The following is a 21,874-nucleotide window of genomic DNA, read 5'->3' on the forward strand; positions in this document are numbered from 1 at the left end:
ACATTAAACATCTATATTCTAGAGTTGCTGCTTACAATTTGCGGCAACATAATAGTAGAACTAATGAAATCCACAAAGCTCACTGACAAGACTAAAAAATCACCATAAATCCCTTTGATTCTCTAGACCTTGAAGCCACGACTGTTTCTCCTACCACGAGCCATCTCAAATTTCCTACCCTAAGATCGAACATATGGTTTAGTGTGGTTGTGCGGAACACCTGGTGCCCTTCCACGCAGGAATGAACTACGGTGCTTGACAGCCCTTCCACGCAGGAACGAACTACAGTGCTTGACAAACGAACTACGGTGCTTGACAGCCCTTCCACGCAGGAACGGACTATCACGCAGATGGCTCTTGGGGCCACGCAACAAGAGACCGTTCGGTGGACGGGGCAGCGATCAATCAAATATATGCTGCGATAGTTCTGGTTTTAACGGAGATGGCTTCAACGGAGCAGTGATAGCGTGGGTGATAGTTTTGGTTTCTGGTGATAATGCTTCACGCAGATAGGATTATGAGATGGCTTCAACGAAGCAGGAGAGCATTTGAGTTTGCTGTCCAAGTGAGGAAGACAGGCGGTCAAGATCAACAGCGGAAAACCATGCAGCCAACCGTCCCGCCGCGCAGTAATGGTTTCTGAATTTAGGCAGCAAGAAAACAGTGGATAGACTGCGCAGTAGGCACGTAGAGAGGCAGTGGACAAACTGCGTAGTAGACAGAGAGCACAGTAGACAGTGGACAGAGAGCGCAGTAGGCAGACTCCATAGGGGCAGTGGACAGAGAGTGCAGTAGGCAGAAGGGAGTTACAACTAATTTTGGGAGCTGGCTCTGATACCATGTCAGGCTAGGCAGTAACTCCTCAAAACAAACTGATATGTATATTATTTCTTCAGGTTGGTCTTTATTATATACATGAGGGAGAGACTGTTCACTTCATCTCCCGATGACTGTTCATATTACTTATTATTTATTTACATTATATTCACCCAATCCTGATGATTAGGTGTCAACAGTAATGGAAAACGGAAATAGTTACCATTGAATGACGACTTGCTTGCATCAACATTCCAGATCTATTGCATTTCAGGCGCTTATAGAGCTTGGTTTTTTCTACTCTGCTTAGAGCACGCAACTTTCAAGCCCCTGAGCTTTCTGTCAAACAGGGCGTCTTGTTACAGAGTCTTTAGGCTTTTATATCCATTTGTTAACAAAAATCTGTAATTCAAATTAAAAAGTTCAAAAATATCCATTTGTTAACAAGGCGATCCGTTTGTCTAGGTCCTGGGTTATAACCTTAAACTGATCTGCTTCCAGTTGGCAGACTACTGCTGGGTGGTTCAGATGCCCTAGGTCAATGAAATGTTGCCCACTGAGTTCTGGCACGAACTGAAGCCTGCTCAGACGTCTCCAACAGGAGAACCATTGAGAACCATTTATGCATTGCGGTGGGATTTTGGCCCAAGGCTGTGTGGGGTATGTTGTAAGCCTCCCTATGCTTCAAACTAATTATTCAGGGATTTGAGTTACCTTCAGCAAGATGGCCATCCCCTGATGAGATTTCTTAAGTTTTTTTCCCTTTGAAAAGAAAGGAGAAAAGGGAAAGCTGTTTGTCTTTCAAAATCAGAAGACAAGCATCCTATATTGTCTACTTTGGGGCATTATGTGATCATGTTACTAGAGACAACACATTCAAGCTGTTGGAAAACCAGGCTTGTACCTTGAAGAAGAGTTCAGTGACATATGTTGACAGTCCACATCGAAGCTTACAAAAGGCAATGATTTCTGAGGCAAAGTAAGAAAAATAAGCGGCCACAGGCACCACACAACATCTCATTCCTTTTCAATGAAAGCCCTAGAAGACACTAGACAGAGAAAGCTGACAAGGGGCCAGCTTATTTTTCTTTTACAAAGATTTCAACAAACGAAATGTTATTTTCTAGAATCCAGGCACCCATGAAGGGAGATAGACACCTGGAATCTTAACCAATCAGTTTCAACTTTCGACTCTAAACATACTTTGCTAACACAGAATGCAGTTTGTGAGCTTCATGAGAGATGTTTTTGCTGTCAAACAGACAAGAAACAACTGCCACACCCTTCAAATTGGGTAGATACATTTCCATGAGCCCATGTACATTTTCAATATTAATGCCTCCAATAGCAACGACGGGCAATGGACTACTCTCACAGACACTTTGCAGACCACTCAACCCAATAGTTTGGTTATTTTTCTTTGTATTAGTTGGATAAACACCACCAGACCCAATGTAATCTGCACCCTCCTTCCAAGCTTTTAGAGCTTGCTCTGGAGTTTTGCATGATGCTCCGATGATTTTGTTAGGTCCAAGAAGAGCTCGAGCTACTTTAACTGGCATATCTGATTGCCCAAGGTGTACTCCATCTGCATTGCAGGCAAGTGCCACATCTAAATGGTCATTTATCAACAGAGGTACTCCATATGACCGTGCAACTTTCAAACATTCTTCGGCTGCATTGAGGATGTCTTTGGTTTCAGCTTCTTTCTCTCTGCAAAGCAAAACCATAAAATTTAGGCCTTCATTTTGTGAGTTCAACCCAACTTCAGCAATTTAATCAAGATAGGAATGATGGATTCAAAAGTTTCAACAGTTCATAAACCTCAGCTGTATGATAGTTGCTCCCCCTTCAATAGCAGCCCTGACAGCCTCTGAGATAGAACGGCCCCATTTCTTATTCATTCCAGAATCTATTACGGCATACAAAAGAAGATCATTTGGCTTGAATCTTCTTTTAGTTGGGCTGGTTTCCGTATCAATCAACTTGAAGAAGTGATTGAAAGGACCTTGAGGTCCATTTCCAATAAAAAAATCTCGACTGGATTCAAGAGCTTCTTCAACAAAACGCTTCGATGCCTGCATAACTTTGATCAGAAATCAAATTTTGCAGTCACAATCATAGTTACGATACACAACTTTGATCAATAATCAAATTTTGCAGTCATAGTCATAGTTTCATAGTTTTACTTGATTTGTGCTCACCAAGGCAAGTAACTCAGCATACTGAGGTATAAGAAAACACAAAAAATCATTTAAATACAATAGGCACTGATGAGTATGGCAAGTGTTGACAATGGAATCATCACTTAGCAAACTAAGGAATACTGGCCAGGGCTGGGAACTTGTGAAGTATGGTGTGTATTAACCAATTAATGCTTTGTCAACAGGAATCAGAAAAGTAATGATCCAAGTACTTATCCAAGGATCATACTCACATACTCAGGAAGTCGGGAATACCAGGGATTCATATTCGGGAGCATCACAACTATGGCCATAGTATGATACCTCACTCAATTTTAAAGGATTGCTAATTCTCTCCATTTTGAAAAAGTAAAAGTCTCATTGAAAACTGCAGAAAATTATGGTTGATTTGGTTTCTAATTCTGATCATTCTCTCTTAATGTTAATTTGAATGCCAGTAATACAGCCTGTTTTAAGAATATTTTTCCCATTCTAGAGAGAGGTATTGGAGTGACGCATTCCAAACACTACAACGAGATGACTCGCTAGGTTCATGGTTAGCATGAGTGGATTGCCTTTTTCCTACTTATCAACACCAATAGAGAATGGATTGTTAAGATGAGCAAGATTGCATGTACCAGGACAGCTGGAAGCATTGGAGCTCCCTTTGCAAGTTCAGCCGCAATGCATGACGCCAAAGAACACCCAGTTCCATGGGTATTACGAGTCTCAACACGTGGTCCTTGAATCTCGTGATAAGTTTCTCCTGCAGTATGATATTCACAATTTATGATAACGATTTGACTAGATATTAAGATAATCAACATAACCCAAAAATATAAATGGAAAATGGATGCCAAAAATCAGTGTTGTTAAGTTTGAAACACAAACACTGCATCCAAAAAATGCAGCATTTAGTTTTAAGTTCTAACATTTTTCACAGATATGCCTCCTTCAAAGGTCTGAATAATTAAGAAAGCATCCTTAAATATACCATCGTAAAGAATGTCAATGACAGATCCAGCAGTATCTAGGTGACCTCCCTTTATGAGAACATACCTGAACCAGGAAAGTAAAATCGGTTGAGTTCAACCTGATTGCTCAAGTTATGAAACTGAGTCAGCCAAATATATTGACTTCTAATATTTTAAAGTGTAAATTTTAATTAAGAAATAACTTAACGTTAAACTAGCTGAGTTTGACCAGAAAACAAGGAAAACATCATAGTTCAATAGTTCCAACTTATGTCTATGTCAATACAAACTGTGAAGTATATTTCAGTATAATAACCTTGGTCCCAGCTTGTGTATGGATTTTGCAGCTGCACGCATATCAGCTATAGTTTCCAGCGACTCTCCACCTACTAAAGCTGATGCTTCTTTCAAATTAGGAGTGACAATATCTGACAATGGTAAAAGCTCTTGCCTAAAGAATACAGCCAGATTAATAGAATCAGATAGATGCATTTGGTCACTGCACCTGAAGTCTAAAGAACCAAACCATAAACATATGCTTCAGAAGCCACACAAAAGGCATTATGATGTGATATTGCCAATAGAATAAATTATACAGTATAGTTAAAACTGCACAAAGTAAACAAAAACAAGGAGAGGAGGCGAAAAATGTTCAGAAGATCTTTTTAATTGGTTTACCAACAATGAGTGATCCAAAATGGATCTTGAATAAAACCTCTAAGTCTAAGTCTTCAAATATGTTAACAAAGGAAAGACCCGACAGAGTTATAAAACAGAGTATGGCGGAGAAACAGTGAAAGAATGGCGGAAAACCCAAGTTAAAGTGAAAGCGGAGAAGCACAACCTTAATGCCCCAGAGCTGTTGGATCTACGGGATCAACGGACGAGATTGATATCGCATCGGGAGAAAGCAAGCAGTGTTAACAGGCCTTAGCCTTAAGAGAAATGCGATAGCGATACAAGCAAAACAACGTGAACCATTGATCGAGCGCGCAGATCAATGGTCCAGATCAACTACCAATATCGCATTGCATGGAACCAAAGGGAGGACTTAACACAGGCAGACCCGAAGGAGTTATGAAATAAAACAGCAAAGGGTTTGAGTTCCATGGTAAGCGGTATTTCGGGCAGGCTTCAGGCAGTAAGCAGTATTGGAGAGGCTCCGCCCAATTCCATACACTGGCCAACACGTAGCACGCCGCAGGAGAGAGAAAACCGCTTTTTTGGGCGGGTAATCTCCGTGCAAGTGGGCCATCCGAAATGACTGTCATCCGTCGGATTGAAGATCGCAGATCAACGACGGAGATTGCATCGCAATATCGCATCACAACAATATATGGGAATGGACCATGGCCCGTGGCATTGCGAAGGGCCGATATGCGATACGCCGATATCGGCGATCGGCGAGTGGACTGGAAACAATACAAAGACCCGTGATATGCGACATGCGATAGACCCGGACCCGATAAGGATTATAGGTCGGATTTAAATATATTTGAAGTCCGGTTTTTGCGGATTTCTTTGTATTTCCCCGTGTATTGATGTTTGACCCATAGTTGATGCGACTTGCGATTGCGATCAAGGCAGACCCAACGGGGTTTATAGGTGCGGCTGTATAAAATTTGAAGTCCGCTAATAAGCGTTTTTCCTATGTATTTTTGTGTATTTCTCTGTGTAAACAAAGAAGCGATTCTTTGGGATTTTCACCCGCGCTAGTCCTTTCCGTTTGAAAACAGGTGGCCACCATACCTTAAGTGTTTTACAATGATTATTTAACGCTCAAAAGGCAGATGAACGGACAGGGGCCGAGAGCCCGAAAGCCCAAGGAGGGAAGGCGAACAGACAGGACCAATAGGCTTAAAAGTCATCCAATGGCGGAACAGAAAAGACAGCGACAGAGAAGAGAGCAAGAGAAAGCAGAAGACAGAGAGCAAGAGGGAGAGTCTGTGCACTCTTTTAGACTCGAGGATTTCGAGTAAATCCCTGTTGTTTTGTCACTGTTGTGTTGAGACTCTATTTGAGCTCACACTTGTAATATTCTGCTCTTAAAGACATAATATAGAGGTCGACACTAAAAGCTGCACCAAGAGATAGCCAGGAAGTCTGGTGAACTCCTTGATTATTTTGTTATGTTGATGTGTGTGTTTATTATGTTTTATAACTGTTCATTGTCTATATTATTCGCAATCTTTTCGATCCGTTGCACTAAATAATATAGGCATTCCTGCACATGAGTCTGTAATACCTTAATATTGATTTAAGATCTCATTTTCAGATCAAGTGGTATCAGAGCATTTGGTTTTGTTAAGGTTAGACAAGCTTGTGCTAGATTTTGAATGCTAACTAGATTAAAGCTCAGACTAGGAGAAGGAGAACTTGTTGAGGCTAATCCAGAGATTGGAAGAGTCTATTCTCAGAGGAGAATGGCAGAAGAAACTCCATTGGGATCAGAATCTCAATTTATAGAAAGTTTTAAGGCACTCCAAGCCATGGTGGAAGAGATGTATCTGGAATTTAAGAAGGGTCGAGGTGAAAGCACTTCAACACCTAAACCAGACAAAGGAGCAGAGAAACCTTTCTAGTTGCCCCTCCAGAAGGCAAAGGAAAAGGAGAAATGCCTTCTCCACCATCTCCTCCATCATCACTTTCATCATCCTCATCATCTTCTAGCTCTTCTAAGAAAAAGAAGAAAACTTCCTTAATCAAATTATATGTGAAGTTTGATTTGCCAATTTATGATGGAGAACTCAATGCAGAAAAGCTAGATAATTGGATAAGACAAATTGATGTATATTGCAGGGTGCAGAACGTTGATTCAGAAAGGAAGAAGATTCAGATGGCTAGCCTTCGACTTGGAGGAACTGAACTAGTATGGTGGGAAGGCAAGACACAAGCTAATCTGCAAAAACATGGTAAAATCATTTCTACCTGGAATGAATTTGTTTCTGCTATCAAAAAGCAATTCTATCATTTAGCTTACATGCAGCAGGCAATGAGTTGGCAAACTCTTCGTCAGTTGAAGGGTCAGAGTGTACAGAGTTATACTCAGGAATTCAGAAAGAGAGCTTTAACTCTAGGCATATCATAGATTCCCCTGAGACTTTATTGAAGTATATAGGTGGTCTTCATAGCTATTTAAAGTATACTATTCTCATGTTTAATCCCACTAGCTTAGATGATGTATCAGTTCAAGCCACACATCTAGAGGCTAGAGGTAAGAATGTAAACCCAGAGGTTGAGGGATCATCTAAATATTTTGTAAGCAAGAGTAAGGAAAAGAAGAAACTAAAATGGAAGGAGAGGAAAGCAAACACTGTAAAGAAGGATAAACCTTCATGCACTCATTGCAAGAAAGAAGGACACGATGAGACACACTGTTGGTTTCTGCATCTAGAACGGAGACCTAAGAGGTTCGGTGGAAAGAAGAAGAAGAATGTTGCTGCTATTCAGCAGGACTTGGGATTAGATTCAGGCGATGAAACAACAGTTACAGCCATAGGTATTAAAGGTAAAGATTCTAAAGCATCCACAAGTAATTCTGCACAATCTGTTGATAATGAAAGTAATGAGAGGGAAAGAAATGAGCTTTTTCGTATTAGAGTAATTTCCAAGCATAATAAGATTGATACTTTATTTGATAGTGGATCACAAGTAAATTTGATTTCTGAAACAATTGTAAAGAAGTTGGGATTAGAAACAAAACCTCATGAGAAGCCATATCCATTAGGTTGGGTGTGTGATAAAACAAAGCTACAAGTAACGAGACAATGTAAACTTAGGTTTGCTATTGGATCAACATTTGTAGATGAGGTTGAGTTAGATATAGTTCCATTGGATATATGTGGTATTGTTTTGGGAAGTCCATACTTGTATGATAGGAAAGCTATTTTCTATAGAGTTGAGAATAAGTATCAACTCACTAAAGATGGAATGGAATATATTGTAAGAGCTCATAAACTCAAAGGTAACTATTCTCTCATAAACTCAGGGCAGATGAAAAGAATTGTGAATTCAAGTAAGCAATTTTTACTAATGGTTGTAAAGGAAAAGGACCCTGAAAAATCCAATGCATTTGAAGGCTGTGATTCTAAACAGAAAACTGATTTAGTTAAAGTTGTTTCAGAGTATGATGTTCTATTTCAAGAACCAAAAGGTCTGCCACCCAAGCGAGAAATAATACATGATATTTATTTGCAGCAAGATGCTCCATTACCTAACATTGGAATGTACAGGTTATCAGCTTTAGATAATGCAGAGATAAAGAAGCAGGTACAGGAGTTGCTCGATAAAGGGTTTATACGACCAAGCACATCACCATGTGGATCTCCAATCGTGCTGATGAGAAAGAAAGATGGTTCGTGGAGAATGTGCATTGGTTATAGAGCACTAAATAAAATAACGATGAAGAATCATTATCCTCTTCTTCGTATTGATGATTTATTAGATCAATTGAAAGAAGCAGTTTACTTTTCTAAGTTAGACTTGCGAAGTGGCTATCATCAGGTCAGAGTTGCAGAACAGGATGCATGGAAGACTGCTTTCAAGACAAAGCAAGGACTTTATGAATGGTTGGTTATGCCTTTTGGCTTAACTAATGCTCCTGCTACATTTATGAGAGTCATGAATGATGTACTCAGACCATTTATTGATGACTTTGTGACTGTTTATTTAGATGACATTCTTGTTTTTAGTAAGACATGGGAAGACCATGTAAAGCATGTAAAGCAGACTTTAGATGTTTTAAATAGAGAAAACCTCTATGTAAAACTGTCAAAATGTGAATTTGGCAGAACATCTTTAAATTATTTGGGTCATAATGTAGGGGGTGGTGAATTGAAGATAGATCCCTCTAGGGTTGAAGTCATTATGAACTGGGCTAAACCCAAATCTGCTACAGAGGTTAGGAGTTTCCTAGGGGCAGCACAATACTAGAGAAAGTTTATTGCTAACTTTTCTTTGATCGCAGCTCCATTACATGCTTTAACAAGATTGAAACATGTGTTTCAATGGGGAGGCAAACAGTGGAAAGCCTTCGACACCTTAAAAGAGAAAATCAGTACAGCACCAGTACTAGCACTGTCAGATCTTCAACATCCATTTGAGATCGAGACATATGCCAGCATAGTTTTAAAAAACAGCCGTTTCGAAACGGAAACGGCCGAGTTGGTCCGTTCCATTTCCCTCCAGAGTGACTCGGTACAGAAAACGGCTCGGTTGGCCGAGTCGGCCGTTTCCTGTACTGACTCGGCCAAGTCACAAACAGCGGCCCGTAACCCACTAAAACAGCGATTTAACATTATTTTAATGAAATTTTAAGGAGTTTGGTGATTGGTTTGGACTTCAAGGTGTTTTATGAATTAGCTAAATGTTATTTGGGGTTCATTTCCCCCTCCCAAACCCTATTTAACACACTCAAATGCTCTCTACTATTGATATGCTATTCAAATTTCATGGTAATGTTAAATTCTTAAAGTAAAAGTGGCATTCTCCTTAATCTTCATTTTCATCCTTTTACTTAAATTTTTAACATTACCATGAAATGACTCAGGATGTTTGAGAGTGGTTTCGGCCTCATTGGATTTCATATGGAGAAAGTAGAATTTTAGATTTCATTCAAAATCAAGCAGACTTATCAGTTTTTCAGGATTTCAAGATTGCAATGTTTCCATTGAATTTTGTCATGTATTAGGGTATGGAACTCGTATTTAATCAAGAGCACCAATCCCTCTATGTACCTTGATGTTAGTGACATTGGTTGTCGAACTCCTCTGGGATTCACTCCCAAACCAGGAGCTTCTGAAAATGTCGCTCCCGCTCCCGTTTTCGCTCCTGCTCCCAAGTAACACAAAGAAGAGAAACCGTTTGGATCAAAAACGGTTAAATGATCTAGTTTATGTCCAATACAACCTCCGGCTCAGACAAAACCATTTGTTGAACAAAAGACCTGATTCAGATCCCATTGTGTTGGAAGACATTGATCCAACATCAGATTGGGTAGTGGAGAGTCGTCCAGCAGAGTTTGATCCTGATGAGGATCTTGATTTAGATTTAGATATCGAGACATCAGTTGAACTTGAACATGCTGTTCAGTTGAATGTAGATCCCAATCCACCAGCCTCAGTCTCACAGCCAGCAAGGACTCCAGTTGTAGGTGCTTCCTCTGCTCAGCCACGACAGAAGCGCAGCCGCATATCTACTCTATCTCAGCTTGCATCTGCTGTAGTTGCACAGCCTGCTAGTGGTACCACTTCTACAGCTGCAGTTGGAGATGATGATGATGAGGAGGAGCCATGGGGCCCCCTATCTGACTCTGATGATGATCCAGAGATTGATCGACATGATCTTGGCTCCTATGGCAGTAGCTACTAGCCAATAGCTGTAGTACTAGTACTGGAGTCTGGTCACAGTTTACTTTTGTTGTAGAGGCCATTTCTAGCCTCCTTGGTTATGTGTTTTTTGGTTTGAGTCTTTGATCATGTATGACAGTTGATTATGTATTGCCATTGGGTACCATTTTGATATAATGGATTGGTTCATGAGCCTACTTTGATCATATGTTGTCTTCCATCTATATTATAATGTTGTGTTTGGAAACATGAATGAAAATCTTTAAAATTATGTTTAAAATCTTTAAAATTATGTTTTTTTATAAAAAAAAAAAATATTTAATGTATTTTTTACAACGACCGAGTCACTGAAATCGAGCCGGCCGAGTCATTACCGTTTCGGAGTCGGAGTCGGAGTCGATCCTCGGCCAAGTCGGAGTCGGAGTCGGAGTTTTAAAACTATGGATGCCAGTGACTATGCCATGGGAGCAGTGTTGATGCAACACGGAAAACCCATATGCTATCATTCTGAGACATTTACTTCTGCAGTAGTTAATTATCCCACATATGATAAAGAATTGTATGCATTAGTACAAAGTGTGAAAAAGTGGAAACATTACCTAATGGGTAAAGAAACAATCATACATACCGATCATCAACCACTTCAATATTTGCACTCTCAAACTAAATTGCAGTAATCAAGACATTATAGGTGGATGGGTTTTCTACAGCAATTTCATCTCGTCATCAGATATAAGAAAGGCATACACAATAAGGTTGCAGAGATGTTATCAAGACCAATCATAAATGCATCGACTATACTTAAGCATAACTCAGTAATGCATGAAAGTTACATTGAACAATATGCTCAAGATGTAGATTTTAAAGATGTATATGTAACTTTATGTCATGGCAAGCAAGTAGAAGAATTGGATTATTATGTAAAGGACCAACTTTATATCATTTGGGAAAGTTATGCATTCCACAAACTGAAAGAGTTAACATAATTCGAGAAGCACATACTTCTCTCATATTAGGGCATTTTGGTGTAAGTAAAACAATTGCACAATTGCAAAGGTTCTGTTATTGGCCAAGAATGCATGAGACAATTTCTAGATATATCAAAGGGTGTACTATGTGTGCTACAAGGAAGCCCAATAATAGAAAATTAGGCTTGTACACTCCACTTCCAATTCCTTCTCATCCTTGGGAAAATGTTTCCATGGATTTTGTTGGGGGATTGCCAAAGTCTAGGAAAGGTCATGATTATTTGTATGTTGTTGTGGATAGGTTCAGTAAAATGTGTATCTTGATACCATGTAACAAGTATATTACAGCTCCAAGACACATCTCCACGAACGAAGAATGGCGAACCCTAGCTTCACCGCCTCCTTGCCCTCGGCCGCCGTCGGCTCTCGGCTTGCTCTGCGTGAGAAGAGGTTCGAGAGATCAGGGCAGAGATTGAGGGGCTGTCTCTCAGCTGTAGATACGCATCAGGACCTCGCCAAGAACATCAGCTCGAATCCCTGCACGATTGCCTTCACGCCCCATGACGCCGTTGGATCACAGACTGTTCTGGCTGCGATGGGGACGGAGAGATCTGGGCAAAGACCAAGAGGTTTTCCCTCTAAGGCAGGTACACACGATTTCCAAGCCATGATCACTGGTGCCGTAGTCCTAAAAGGGATTGCAAATCCCTTAGCCGAGAACTCAAGGAAAGCCTGGCCCCCTGCTTCCTTTGCGTGCCATTGCAGCCCCCTTCTGACTGACGGAGAGGTGGACAAGAAAGATCATGCAGATCCCGTAGCTTCTCCTCTGTCCCAGGCCTCCAGAATGGAAGGGACGGTTCCAAACAGAAGCACGCAGCCCCTGCTCATTAGACAAATACGGGAATCGAAAATCAATCAAAGCATTTACCTACCCTCTCCACAGAACGGTTGGGGAAAAAGGCTTTCAGAATCTTCCTCATCATTCCAGATACAAATCAGGCTCCTTTCAGGCAAAACTATGCTTCAATGGGTTTGCCAGACGGATCTAGTGTGGAATCTCAAGCATGCACTGAACAGCAAACTGGGGATCCCCCTTGCAGCTCAAAGGCTTCTCTACGAAGGTAAACATCTTGAGGATCTCTTCCCTATTTCTTTTTATGGCATTGAGAAAGATGCATCTATTATCCTAACCCTTCGTCTAAGAGGAGGTGCTGGAGGAGAACCTTCCTCAGCTAAGGCTTTTTCGTATAAAGATGCAGTCCATGCCAAACAGACTGAAAAGACAGATCCACCAATGCAGACTTCACCCAAGCCTTTTTTGGTTGACAAATTGGAGGAGGTCCCCTCAGTTGAGATCTCCTACCCTGATCTTGAAGACGACACCCAGAAATTTGCTGAAAGGGCCATCATTTGCAGATTCAATGGGCTCTGGCCGCGCTCACAGGATCTTCATGACTGGATCAAAGACAACTGGACTGACCGTTACAAGGTTTATTTCTGTGCAAAGGGTTATTTTATAGTGCTGTTCGATGAACTCGAGCATTGCTACAACGCCCTAGACGAAGGCCCTTGGTTCATGGGTTCAGCTGGCCTCTTCCTAACTCCATGGTTTCCAGATTTTGACCCAGCTTCAGCAGTCATCACCAAAGCCCCGGTATGGATCAGACTTCCAAATCTCCCTGTTCACCTGTGGCGTACAGAAGTATACAGGCAAATAGGCAATGCCTTGGGTAGCTTTCTAACGGGAGATTACAAGAGAGAACGGCAGGGTCTCTATACATACGCCAGAGTTTGTGTGGAGCTAGACTTAAGCAAGGGATTGCCAGAGTACATCAATCTCAAGATCAGGGACCTCATCTGGACCCAGTTTCTAGAATACGAAAACACTGCCTTCAGATGCCGCCATTGTCACCTAACAGGGCACCTGCATAACTCCTGCCCATCGCTATCAGCAAGAACGAAAAAGGGCCTCTTCGCACGCTCTAAGCCCAAGAGTTGGGCTCCATGTCCAACGCCGCCAGCTGGAAACTCCAGTCCCCCAAGTAAGGAAAAGGAGGAAAGAGAATCAGAACCAGATCTGACGATGCAGCAGATGGAACCGCCCTCGGACAATATGGGGCACACCCATGTCCCAGCAAACTCCCAGAAGCGTCCCCATGAGACTTCTTCCTCTGATTCAGAGAAGGAGTCCCCGATGATGGAGAACGCCAGTCTTCAAGTTGTTCTTGCCCATCATCCCCATGAAGGCTGGACAAAAGTTAACAAAAAGAAGGGGAAAAAACATTGTGGTGCAATCACTGTCCCGCTGGGATAATAGCCTGATTGTTAGTATTTGCTCTCGAATCTTCTGATGTAGCTGTGTTTGCATCCTCCCTCCGAGACCGAGGTTGATGTATCCATCATTTCCGGTCTGTCGGTCTTTTGTTTTTTCTGTAGCTCTGTGATTGTATCTCTCTTCCGGGACCGAGGTTGATGATTCCATCATTTCCGGTCTGACGGTCTTTTGCCTCTCTTGTCTGTACTATATTTTTATTAATAGATTTAGACTTTACCGAGAAAAAAAAAAAAACAAGTATATTACAGTTCTTTCAGAATATATGGGTTCATTTTGGTTTACCCACTTCTATTATATCTTATTGAGATTCTCGATTTATTGGGAAGTTTTGGTCAAGTTTATGGGAGTTGATGGACACCAGGTTGAAGAAGAGCACAGCATTTCATCCACAAACAGATGGTCAGACAAAGGTGGTCAACAGGACAGTGATCCAGTTGCTCAGAGGCTATTGCAACAAGCATCCCAAGCTTTGGGATGAGCATTTGTGTTATGTGCAGCATGCTTACAACCGTGCCAAGCACTCTTCTACTCAGAGATCTCCTTTTGAGACTTGTTTTGGTTTTATACCAAAGTCTCCCTTGGATTTTGTCTTTGGTAAAGACATAGCAGTTGATGGACACAGTGATGTGGACAAAGCAACCAAGTTCATTGAACAAATCCAGGAAATTCACCAGGCAGTACAGGAACAGCTGGAAAGAAGTCAAGCCAAGTACAAGGCAAGACATGACAAGCATCGGGTTGAGCATAGTTTTCAAGTTGGTGATCAAGTCTGGCTGTACATCAGCAAAGACAGAATGCAAGGTGAAGGTAAGAAGCTAAAACCAATAAGGTATGGACCTTTCAAGATACTTGATAAAATTGGTGAAAATGCTTTTTTCCTTGATTTACCAGCTTATATGCAGATCTATTCAGTCGTTAATGCAGAAAACTTGAGATTGTATGAACCATCAATGATTGAAGATCTTGAAGAGCAAAGTCAGTTGCCTTCTATCGAGGATATGTTGCCTGAATATCTCAATGAGTTACAGGAAGACACAGTTCTGGACAGGAAGGTGAGAACTATGCGTCGAGGGGATGTTGAGTACCTGAGAGTAGGGCTCAAAGGTTCAAATCCAAGCAAAGCATGATGGATAGAAGTTAAACAAGTGAGGGAGTTGTATCCTCACTTGATCGATGCCTAAAAACCAACTTTTGGTGGTCCAAAAGCTTTTCAGTGGAAAAGCGTAATCCAAAATGGATCTTGAATAAAACCTCTAAGTCTAAGTCTTCAAATATGTTAACAAAGGAAAGACCCGACGGAGTTATAAAACAGAGTATGGTGGAGAAACAATGAAAGAATGGCGAAAAAGCCAAGTTAAAGTGAAAGCGAAGAAGCATAGCCTTAATGCCCCAGAGCCGTTGGATCTACGGGATCAACGGACGAGATTGATATCGCATCGGGAGAAAGCAAGCAGTGTTAACGGGCCTTAGCCTTAAGAGAAATGCGATAGCGATACAAGCGAAACAACGTGAACCGTTGATCGAGCGCACAGATCAACGGTCCAGATCAACTACCAATATTGCATTGCATGGAACCAAAGGGAGGACTTAACATAGGCAGACCCGAAGGAGTTATGAAATAAAATAGCGAAGGGTTTGAGTTCCGTGGTAAGCGGTATTTCGGGCGGGCTTCAGGCAGTAAGCAGTATTGGAGAGGCTCCGCCCGATTCCATACACTGGCCGACACGTAGCACACCACAGGAGAGAGAAAATCGCCTTTTTCGGGTGGGTAATCTCCGTGCAAGTGGGCCATTCGAAATGACTGTCATCCGTCGGATTGAAGATCGCAGATCAACGGCGGAGATTGCATCGCAATATCGCATCACAACAATATATGGGAATGGACCATGGCCCGTGGCATTGCGAAGGGCCAATATGCGATACACCGATATCGGCGATCGGCGATCGGCGAGTGGACTGGAAACAATACAAAGACCCGCGATATGCGACATGCGATAGACCCGGACCCGATAAGGATTATAGGTTGGATTTAAATATATTTGAAGTCCGGTTTTTGCGGATTTCTTTGTATTTCCCCGTGTATTGATGTTTGACCCATAGCCGATGCGACTTGCGATTGCGATCAAGGCGGACCCGACGAGGTTTATAGGTGCGACTGTATAAAATTTGAAGTCTGCTAATAAGCATTTTTCCTATGTATTTCTGTGTATTTCTCTGTGTAAACAGAGAAGCAATTCTTTGGGATTTTCACCCGCACTGGTCCTTTCCGTTTGAAAACAGGTGGCCACCATACCTTAAGCGTTTTACAATGATTGTTTAACGCTCGAAAGGGAGATGAACGGACAAGGGTCGAGAGCCCGAAAGCCCGAGGAGGGAAGGCGAACAGACAGGGCCGATAGGCTTAAAAGCCATCCAATGGCAGAACAGAAGAGACAACGACAGAGAAGAGAGCAAGAGAAAGCAGAAGACAGAGAGCAAGAGGGAGAGTCTGTGCACTCTTTTAGACTCGAGGATTTCGAGTAAATCCCTGTTGTTTTGTCACTGTTGTGTTGAGACTCTATTCGAGCTCACACTTGTAATATTCTGCTCTTAAAGACATAATATAGAGGTCGACACTGAAATCTGGACCAGGAGATGTAGCCAGGAAGTCTAGTGAACTCCTTGATTATTTTGCTATGTTGATGTGTGTGTTTATTATGTTTTATAACTGTTCATTGTCTATATTATTCGCAATCTTTTCGATCCGTTGCACTAAATAATATAGGCATTCCTGCACATAAGTCTGTAATACCTTAATATTGATTTAAGATCTCATTTTCAGATCAATGAGCTACACTTTACATCTGTTACTCACCTGCTCCCCTTCTATTTTGGCATATCTATTTACAATTGATTGACAGAACCTAAAAACGGAATGCACGAATGTTGCATAAACAAGATTAGTCTCAAATATTATTTAAAAGAGAATCTACATAGAAGATGATATAGAACTTTGAATATCCACTTGCCTAGGATCTTCCACGAAAGCACATTTTTCAGGTGCCAGCTCTTTTATTGGCCTCCATCAACAAATAAAGCAACCAACCATGACTATGTAACTGTTGGAGATTCATGAAAATCTACACTAATAAACTACGATTTCCTTAAAGAACACCATTCTAAAATTCAATTGTGCATAATAGCAACTGATGGATTTAACTTTGAGTCTCGAGAACAGAAATTAGTTGTGGGGTGAGAGAAAATTCTCACAATAATTTTGTCAATATTTTTCCTCAGTTTAGATTGTCAGTAGAGCATCTAAATTATTGTGCTCATAATTGTTGTTGAAGAATAATAATAAAACCCTCATCTGCTACATTGGTTTTCCCAAATTGGGTTTTCCAGGTACAATTGTCCAAAAATAATTGTAATTTTTATGTGCGCTAGATTTTCTCATTTTCTAGCGTTATTTTCTTCTGCAGTTTATTTGTGAAAATTGCAGTAGATTATTCGTTGTTTGTATGGGCAAATAAATTGTTAAATTTAATTAACAATTGGAAGAATAATTTCCAATTGTTGCAATAGATGAAATTTTCACATGGTATCAAAATGTGGGTGATCAGTGGGGAAGCTCAGAAGCGAAGAAGGGAATTTCGTTGTTTAGTGGGAGCAACAGGCAGAAATTCTCATAGGGTGTGCAGTACCCAGATTAGCAGTTCGAATTATTGGGTAGGGGTTCAGTTTTCAGTTGCAGGTGTGCAGAAAACTCAAGGTTTCCCAGGATAGTGATTTCAACAGTCAAAGGGAGAAACAGCAGCTCAGATTTTCGCTGAGCAGATTCCTTAGTTGGATGCAGAGGGTTTTTGCAATAGTTTGGAGTTGCAGAATTAGCGTCGCGTGGAAAGAGGAAAAACACACAGTAAATCCTTTAGCATGACCATGGACATAATTGACATTCAGGAGGCTTCAGATTTATCTTCCAGGTTGGAGGACGAATTTGCTTGCTTGTCAAGATTTGCTTCATAGGGTGTCTGGTATATAGACAATGGAGCATCAACTCATATGACAGGGTTTAGAGAATATTTCTCTACCTACGAGGAGCAAATGGACTTCCAAATTACGATGGGAAACAAAATGAAGTGTACTCCTGTAGGGAGAGGTACCATCGATTTTCAGAGGGAGTCAGGAGCAAGCACCAGCGCTACAGATGTATTACATGTGCCAGGATTGGGTATGAACCTAATTTCAGTATCCCAACTATAGGATAAGGGATATGATATCCACTTCATAGGGAAGAAAGTGTTTGTCAAACACTCAAGCTGGAAGAGGGTAAGACAGATTGGAGTTCGAAGCAACAGATTATACAGATTGCAGCTCGACTCTCCAATGGCACTAATTGGCAGTGACAGTAGCAATGGGAAGGAACTAAATGAGTTATGGCATAGGAGAATGGGACATTTACACCATGGAGCACTCAAGATGCTCAGGGAAACAATAATAGGGGTTCCAAAACTTGGCACAGAACATGATGATGTGTGCAAAGGATGCGTACTTGAGAAGTATGCCAATGCAGCATTCCCAAGAAGTGACAGTAAAGCAGATGGTGTGTTAGGACTTATACATTCAGATACTTGTGGCCCGACGTCCACTAGAGCTCTCAGTGGTGCCAAATACTTCGTCTCCTTTATTGATGACAATTCCAGAAAAACCTGGACCTACTTCCTGAAGACCAAAGATGAGGTCTTCGATCATTTCAAAGAGTTTAAGGCTCTCGTGGAGAATGCAACAAGGAAAAAGATCAAGGTGTTTCACTCAGATAATGGTGGAGAATATATTGATAAAGACTTCACAGATTTTTGCGCGAAGGAAGGCATCATAAGAGAATGCACAGTTGCATATAATCCACAATAGAATGGGTAGCGAAGCGGAAAAACAGAACCATAATTGGGGTTGCAAAAGTTATGTTATATGACAGGATTTGCGCAATTTTCTATGGGCAGAAGCATGTAACACGGTAGTGTATATTTAGAACATGACTCCTCATACAGCATTTGGGGAAGAAAACGCCTGAAGGGTCTTCACAGGGAAGAAGCCATAAGTGAGTTACTTTAGGATCTTTGGCGGCATTGCTTATTGCCACACGTCAGATGAGAAGCGTACCAAATTGGATCAAACTACAGAGGAGGTTTCTCGTTGGGTATACCGAGACCTCCAATGTATATAGGATCTACATTCCTGGCAATAGGAAGATTGTAGTAAGACAAGACGTAAAGTTCATGGAAGATCAAGCTTTCAAGAGATCTCGTGAGATGCCTGTAGGCGATCAAATTCAACGAGCTGAAGCTCCATTGGTCCAGCAACAGGGATAGCCATAGGGGCAGCCAGTGGGACAGTCACAAGGATCTAGTACAGTAACCAGTACTAGCAGTTCCTCAAGAGCAGGAAATCCAGTGGGATCTCAAGAAATGGAGCAGCAGGGGTAGGAAGGTGAGCCTCTCATCCTAGTATTGTATGTGGATGATCTTTTCTTAACAAGATCATCAAGGCTCATAGAGGATTGCATGAGGAACCTGGCCGCAGAGTTTGATATGAATGATTTGGGGTTGATGCACTATTTCCTAGGATTGGAAGTGTGGTAGAAGAACGAGGAGATCTTCCTTGGGTAGGGAAGATACGCTACAGACATTTTGAAGAGATTCAGAATGCAGGATTGTAGACCCATGATTACCAACTGGAAGAAGATAGATGCATTAGATGACAAGGATGTCGACCCTACCTTATGTAGACAGCGTATCGGTTCTCTCATGTATCAGGTCAACACTAGGCCACATATTTGCTTTGCAGTCGATACCCTCAGTTAGTTTATGGTTGAACCAAAGAGGGTACATAGGGTAGTGGCGAGGCATATTTTGAGGTATGTGCGCAGTACAGTCAAGTATGGGTTGAGATATACCCGAGGGGATGTTGTCAGACTATGTGGATTCACAGATGCAGATTGGGCAGGTAGTTTAGTGGATAGGAAAAGTACCTTTGGGTACTGCTTCAGCGTTGGATAAGGGATGGTTTCTTGGCGTAGCAGGAAGCATAAGTCAGTAGCACTTAGCTCTGCAGAAGCAGAGTATATGGTTGCTTTGGACGCTGCTAGTAAGCTTGTTCAGGCAAAGGATGGAGGTGACCAGTATCTACTGTGATAATCAAAGTTGCATTAATCTCTCTGAGAATCCAATGTTTCATGATAGGTCGAAAAACATAGGTATTCGGTGTTATTTCATTAGAGATTGTGTACATCGTGGAAGCAGTCCAGGTACAGTATGTTCCCACAAAAGAGAAGGTTGCAGATATACTCACAAAAGCTCTAGGGAGCACTAAGTTTGTCTATTTCAGAGAATAGATGGGTATGGTGGAGAACCCGTTCCAGTAGCAGGGACAGATTATTTCAAATGCTTCTCAGTTGCAGTGATTGCAGTTGCAGCAGCAACAGATGAGAGGGAGTTGTAGTGCAGATGCAGTGTTGGCAGCAGTATGGTAGTGTTAGCAGCAGCACAAATGCAGCATCAGAGTTGCGTAGTAGTTGGTGGGCAGCAACAGCCAGACATTAGCAGCATGACAGGAGGTGATACAGAGACAAGGTGTTGTGACAGGATGTGCAACATTAGAGAGAACACAGTCCTCGCTAAGAAGGAGTGTTAATTTTTGTTCCATCGGATATGTCTAGCCACGAAATTTGGTGGAGAGACTAGAATATATGAGATCTCCAAAACCCAGAAATTGTTTCTAAAAGTTCCACCTAGAGATGACTTAATTAGCTTATTAACAAATTTTTTAATGTTTCCTAAGTCTAAACTTAGGAAAACTGGTTATTTAATCAGAATTAATTAAGTCAAGGTGAGAATTCTCTGGAAACTCCCATGAATCGATCTAGAAATGATCTGAGCAGTGTTCCACAGGGACTCACCCCCACCCCAAGGGGTCTAGTTTCCTAGCTCCCCCGCGCTCTGGGGACTTGGGGACGAGAAGGGGTCGTTTCCCCACGCTCCCAAAAAACAGGGTAAGCAGGGGGACGTTTCCTTGTGCTGAGGGGTCATTTTCGAAAAGGGGGTTGTGAGGGGTCATGGGGGGTCGAGGGGGCACGATCGAGGGGGGACGTGGGGGGTCGAGGGGGATCGAGGGGGGGCAAGGGGGGACGTGGGGGGTCGAGGGGGGATGTGGGGGGTCGAGGGGCCCGATTTTTTTAAATAAACTTTTGTTTATAATTAAAATTTAACATTAGTTTTAATACTTTAGGGTTTCAATTCATTTTCTTATAAATTTAATTCATTATTCGCCCTGGCCCCTCACTCCATTCGCAAGATGCTCCTAGTTCCTCTGCAGCAGAGAGGAATTGGTCCACATATAGCTTCATCCACTCTATCAAGAAGAACAAGCTTATCTCTAAAAGAGCGGAGAAGTTAGTTGTTGTGCACAGTGCCCTACGTCTTAAGCATAGGAAGAAGACACCTGAGTATTTGAAGGGACCAACAACACGATGGGATGTTGATCCAGAGGATGATGCATAGGTAGATATGGAGGAGAGACTTGATGAGAGACAGATGGGGTTGGTTGGTGTGCCACTTAGCATGTTTGAGAATGCTAGTGATTCAGATTCAGATGGTGATATGGTTGATCCTTATTTATTCATGAAGTAGCTAGATGCAGAGACTAGCGAGGCATTACCTTGAGGCTTGAGCAAAATTATGCTCGTTTATCTTTCGATATGTTGATGTTCTTATGTTATTCTGACTCTATAAAATTTTGACTCTTGAAGTATCAGACTTGACTTTTATAATTTTATGTCAATATTCAGCATTCAGCATTCAATGTTCATAGTAGGAAGTGGAACATCAATATGGTTTAAACTTTAATCATAATGTATGATGTATGATTATAAATTAGAATTCTAAATTTTTATGATATTAGATAATGATATTCATATCAATGATCATGCTTTACAGCTTTTCAATTCAAACCCAATTGTCATAGTGGACTCAATTTATAAATTATATTTTATATTTATAAGCTTTTAAGACCTTGACATCCCCCCACGTTTCCTAAAAATTGGCGGGGAGCTTTTGCATAGGCCGCTCCCACGTATCCTCGCTCCCTCGCCCCCTCGTTCCAGAACCTTGGTGGAACATTGGATCTGAGCTATCGATTATGATTTAATCTTGGTCGTTGGAGTCCCAACAGGAAGATATAAGGGATCGATGTGGTGATGGAGAATATACCAGTGCAG

The 21,874-nt window shown here is 41.5% G+C and overlaps 1 protein-coding gene across 6 annotated transcripts in view; it reads right to left on the reverse strand.

Moving 5' to 3' along the window:
• Positions 1-1,866: 1,866 nt before the first annotated feature.
• The window catches only part of LOC149217678 (thiamine biosynthetic bifunctional enzyme TH1, chloroplastic-like), a 132,270-nt gene continuing 112,262 nt past the window's right edge, over positions 1,867-21,874 (reverse strand). For all 6 annotated transcript variants that reach the window (XM_089393035.1, XM_089393034.1, XM_089393033.1 and 3 more), the window contains 5 exons: positions 4,290-4,424; positions 3,994-4,058; positions 3,638-3,765; positions 2,641-2,894; positions 1,867-2,529 (listed from right to left, as the gene is read on the reverse strand). In XM_089393035.1, coding sequence (XP_089249161.1) covers positions 2,010-2,529; positions 2,641-2,894; positions 3,638-3,765; positions 3,994-4,058; positions 4,290-4,424 — 1,102 coding nt within the window. In that variant the 3' untranslated portion in view covers positions 1,867-2,009. The remainder of the gene's footprint in view (positions 2,530-2,640; positions 2,895-3,637; positions 3,766-3,993; positions 4,059-4,289; positions 4,425-21,874) is intronic.

The sequence above is a fragment of the Pinus tabuliformis genome, chromosome 1_1, assembly GCF_031772625.1.
Source record: "Pinus tabuliformis cultivar Carrire ecotype Pingquan chromosome 1_1, CPIR1, whole genome shotgun sequence".
Lineage (NCBI taxonomy): Eukaryota > Viridiplantae > Streptophyta > Pinopsida > Pinales > Pinaceae > Pinus > Pinus tabuliformis.